Genomic DNA, 5573 nt, shown 5'->3' on the forward strand with positions numbered 1-5573 from the left:
TAGCAATCGATTGTAGGGTGATGCTTTCTGACACCAACCTTAAAACTGTTTGTACAGCAAAAGTGACGCCATTTACGTAAAATATAAAAGATGAATATATAATTTAGGTTTAGCAAGGACTCACTGCTATACCTGATTTTAATTAAGCAAGTTTACAAATAATAAGATTAAAGAGTTGCGAATTACTCATTACAAAACGTTCTTATAGTAAAGCAAAACTTGTTGCAAAAATGTATAATATTATTTAGAAAGATGAGAACACATTTTATGATTTCTGAAATATTTAAAATTATAACTCGGAAAACTAACAATGTAACGAAGTTTATATTTAGGAAATTTCGATTACGATTACGACGAACTGTGATTTCTGAAAGTGTGGCAACCCCAAAGGCAAGCTCTATGGTAGTGACTTGCTCTGTGATAGACATTTTATGTATGTATGAGTGAAATGGATAGTCCAAAACGAACGTAAGTACATTTTGTACGTCTACGCGTTACTCTTGGTCATTCGTTTTGTAAAACTTGTAGTTGTAATCAAAAATATAATTGAATTTTAGGAAAACAATAGATAAGTTATTATACATTAACAAATAGTTGCATTGAAGATAATGTTATACGTTCTATTTGTGTGTGTCATCGTGTTGTGACTACAGTGTTCCATCGACATTGGATGAAAAATACACAAAATATGTGTCGATTGCTTCGTTTATTGCATAGCGTTATCCTATTCGTAATGGTTTAACAACAAACACGTTCAACAACTTCGGCAGCTATGGCTTACGATCAATTACATAAACGGACAGCAAAATGCAGCATTTCAAGAAAAGGACCAAATTTTACACTACGACTGTGGTATACCTTCCTTATCAGCATGATTAGTCTACCGAGTATAATGATGTCTTGTTACCCTAATGGTTCTATCGATGTTCGATACGGCAATCCTCTGGAACTATATTGCAGTCGTAAAAACACATCTGGACGTCTCGATATACTGCATGGGTCACAAGTTGTCACTGACACTACCAGAGTTAACGACACCACAATAAAATTGTACATTGAAAAACCAAACATGACTTCAGCGACGTATTCTTGTAAGACTGATGGTGAAACATGCTTCTTCCGTGTGCTGGTCGACTTGCCACCCAGGAATGTCACTGATTTCAAGTGTGTATCTAATAATTTAATATACTTGAACTGTTCATGGACGGCGCCCATCAAATTTGCTTTAATTAAATATGAATTAAAAGTGCTTGTTAACAATGATTATATGTTGCCATGTGAAGTAAAAGTAGCAAATATTTATTCACATTATTGTGTGTGGACGAGTGTAAAAGATGCTAATTACACTATATATAGAGAAGCTGTGGATATATACTACTTTAAACTTATAGCCAAGAATCGTTTTGGCTCATTAGTTCAGGATTTTGAAATTGATCACTATTCAGTTGTTAAACCTGGTGCACCAACCAATGTTAGGGTTATTACAAAGATGACAAAGAGTCACAGTGTACTGTTGCAGTGGGAAATTCCTAGTATTATAGCTCATTTGTTGAAATGTGGTGTGGAGCACAGGATGGAGTATCAAATAGCCAAAATTGATAGTACTGATGAGTTTCGCAGTGTAAATGTCACGGGTCTCTCAAATAATAACATTACCTATAAATTTTGGCTTAAGAATTTGCCATATGCACATATGCAGTATGAGGTACGGATATACATCAGATCAAAGAAAGCAATCAAAGAAGAGTTCTGGTCAGATTATAACTATACAATCTTTTTCACGGCTAGTGAGAGACCTAGACGGCCACCAGATCTAATAACTGGTGCATTTACTGAAACACAATATGATCTTGAATCCTCATCATATAGAAACATTATGGTTTACTGGAGGCAGTTGGAAGAGTATGAAGAAGCTGGTGAAAATTTTACATACAAAGTTTATGTAACTAGAAATAACAAAACTGAGATTAAGTACCCAAACAAGACTTTAAGTTTGAGCTATATAACACTTGACAAAATTCCAAAGGAACCAATGCAGATTTCTGTGGCATCTAGCAATGTGAATGGATCCTCTATTAATAGTAGTCATATTTACATACCACCTGAGGTTGATAGAAATTTGAAAGTTACAAGATTCACACAAATTGCATATGAGGGTGGGATTTATAGATTATCATGGGTAACAAATGAAAACACAATGAAAATGGATAACTACACTCTTTTATGGTGTCAACACAATATTACCAAAATTTGCTCAGGACGTTTGAACTTCAAAGTGTTAAATGGTGATCTTAATAACTATAAAATAAATGTTACTAATAATTACAGATATCAGTTTGCTATATCCGCTAATAAAGGAATGGCCACAAGTGGAATTGTTTGGGCTACCTGTGACATGTCTAAAGATACACTTGAAGTATATAGTTTTCCAGTTTCAATTCAAACAGAGCATACAGGGAAATCATTTGTAGCAATCTCATGGTCCTTCAGCTGTGAATTAAACCAAGAACTGAATACAATTAAAGGTTACAACATTACTTATTGTATTGGTGTCAAAACTCATACTGAATGTGATCCAACTTATAATTCTAGTAGCATTATTATTAATGATTTACATCAAATGAAACTTAACATAACGGGATTACGTCCTTTTAAGACTTATCTTTTTACTGTATCATTGGTCACCATTTATGGAACAAAGAAAATACCTACAATCCGGTCAGTAACAACTGTAGAAGACACGCCAACTCCCCCAAGAAATATAAAGATTTCTGATGTGGAAAGCAATTCATTTGTATTATCATTTGATCCTCCTGACCCAAGAAATGGAATTATTGGTAACTATACTATTTATTGCAATGGAGTAGAGCCAAAGGTAGTGGAAGTAGAAAGTGACAGCAATGATGTATATAGAAGAAATGTCACTTTGACAAACTTAGACCCTTACACTAATTACACTTGTACAGTGAAAGCTTGTAATATTGGTATAAAGAATTGCTCTCAGCCTGCACCACAGAATGGTATATTTGTTCGGACAAGAATTGGTGCTCCAAGCCAAATCCAAACTGTAAATATTCATAGTAAACCTGATTATGTTACATGGGATTTACCTCAAGTACATGGTGGACATATTGATTACTTTGAAATAAGAAGAACTATTGATGGTAAGAAGCAGAATATTGAGAGAGCTAATAATTTGTCATATAACTTAATGTTATGCTATTCTGTGCAAAACAATGAAACATTTGAAATTAGGGGTGTGAATTTGGACAATGATTATCATCATGGAGTCATTGCTCTTGATGAAACAGTGGTTACTATACCTATGAGAAGTGGAGAAAAAGTGCTACAATTTGCTGGGGAATGGAGTAGACCATTTATAAATACATGTACAATAAATGATAACACAACAGTTGTAGTAGTCATATTAATAGGAATTGCATTAATATGCATAGGATATGGTTGCTTAAAGTTATATAATATGTATAAAAATATGGACATTAAACCAGTTATGCCAGAAGGATTGTTAATACCAGGTTCAGAGAAGTGTGGTTTCGAAACCTGGAATACTATAAACAAAGATAATAAATTGTCATTAGATGAGACATTGCCTCTGACAAATACAAAGGCTGTAGTAGTTCCTCCAGATGTTAAACAAAAAGATAACAGCAATTGCAATTCTAGTAACCAAACAGAAAGTAGCGGTTTGTCAGATAACCTTTACGGGAACTTGGATAGACAGCCTTCTACATCAGATGATGATTCAAACGCATCTTTCAATTTAGATGATGGTGCTAAAATTCAACATTTCACAAAGGATGATGAATACTCGTTTACAAATTCGGATGATAAACTTTATCATGACAGTTTTAACGAAAAGCCATTTATCGTAGATTCTCAACCTGTACTGAAACCAAGCTCTGGTTATGTACAATCAGTTCCAACTCCATTGAAGCATCCAACACCCAAACTTTCAATAGAGCCTTCAAATTCGAGTTACGTTAAGGCCGGCCTTTCCCCGGAAATATTTACCACTGGTGTACTACCACCTATTGTGAAAAATCACCCACCGACCTCATCAGGGTACGTGCTTCGTGAAGATGTGATGAACCCAATGAATTTACACAAATTAGTGCCAAGTGTTATGCCATTTGGGCCAGAGAGCTTGCCGTCTACGCCAAACTTGCCACATCCTACAAAACAAAATCCGAACAGCTACATTCAGTTGCAGTCATTAGACACGTTGCCTAGTCTTAAGCCGACCGAACGGAATATTGTGCCATCAATGAAGCCTACGGCTGCTGTGATCAGTCCAGGTGACCCAGTTATAAATAAGCACTTAAGTAATGTGCTATCCGCCAGCCAATTGGCCGATGATCCGCCTGTTTTAGATCCTGCGATGTCAGCGAACGCATATTGTCGCTTTTCATGGAATACGGATCCTGCTAACGATAATTTAAAGACATTTTACTCGCCAACTAGTGACTCGTATAATAATTAATAGGTAGTTTGTGTATAGTGACTTGTGATATCAGTTACGTCTGATATGATTTGTTAGGTATAACAGACTGAATTGTAAATATTGAACACTGTAGAAGCTTTAGAAAGTGAATACTAAATAGGACTTTATACAAGAAAATGTGTATGTGTTGTCTAGTGATAATCCTTGTGCCTTATTAAATTATTTTAGATAATATGAAACAAAATGAGTACGTAAGTATTTTTTTCCTTTACTATAATAGTAAATTGTATACTTTACTTTTATAACTATACAAAGAAAATTGAACTACCCTGCTTGAAGCAAGAGAAATCAGCAAAAAAAATGTGAAAAGGGAACAAGAAGTCACGCATTCCTAGATTGAACTCTGAATACATGACTTAGTGTTCCGCCTATCCTTTTTTCGTGGTCTACGTTCTTTTTACTACATGAAAATTCTGCTTGCTCACAAATTTCTAAATTTTAATATTATGTTTTATATGTAATAAGCAATACTGGTAAAATTCATTCATGAATCTCGGCAATTGTATATAGAGATCCTCTTCGTAACACCTCTGTATAACGCAGGATTTTTTTTAGATTGGTACAACACCAGATAATAGGCTTTTTATAATTTTTTTTTTCTAATAACATTTGCCAATTAGTACATTTGAATCTAATATGGAGTTAGTGGGATTTCTCGATGGAGATGGACATAGTATTTCATTCGGGTTAATCAATATGTACATATTACAAAAGCGTAAAAAGTGACGCAAACTAAATTGCGCGAACAGCTAATAATTTAACATTAATTTTTAAGAATGTGAGGTTTTGATAGGTGTATTTATCCTAAATGTAGAATGATCAAATATTTTCACTCTTCTAAGTAGTTTGATGATATGAGATATGTAGTACATACGGTATAAATGCGGAAATGTCTGTTGTCTGTTTATTACTTTTCACCATTGAACGGATTCTAATTATTGCGTTTGGATTAGTCACAAAATTATGCATTTAAAATTTAGTCGTAATTTTTTTTAGTAACACTTCCATATATTTAAATTGTTACAGTTTTCATTAGAAGTTGTGAGTAAAT

The 5573-nt window shown here is 34.0% G+C and overlaps 1 protein-coding gene across 1 annotated transcript; it reads left to right on the plus strand.

Annotated features, from left to right (window-relative positions):
- Nucleotides 1-772: 772 nt before the first annotated feature.
- On the plus strand, nucleotides 773-4707 carry LOC131852466 (cytokine receptor). The gene has a single exon (XM_059203130.1). It carries the CDS (start codon nucleotides 773-775, stop codon nucleotides 4499-4501), a length of 3729 nt encoding a protein of 1242 aa, XP_059059113.1. The 3' UTR covers nucleotides 4502-4707.
- Nucleotides 4708-5573: the final 866 nt, after the last annotated feature.

This window comes from Achroia grisella, unplaced genomic scaffold, assembly GCF_030625045.1.
Source record: "Achroia grisella isolate CSIRO2021 unplaced genomic scaffold, CSIRO_AGI_Agris_v1 utg853, whole genome shotgun sequence".
In the NCBI taxonomy this organism is placed as follows: domain Eukaryota; kingdom Metazoa; phylum Arthropoda; class Insecta; order Lepidoptera; family Pyralidae; genus Achroia; species Achroia grisella.

What these genes read in the sequence shown, in the direction of transcription:
- LOC131852466 (XM_059203130.1), top strand. Translation starts at nt 773, where the DNA reads ATGGCTTACGATCAATTACATAAACGGACAGCAAAATGCAGCATTTCA.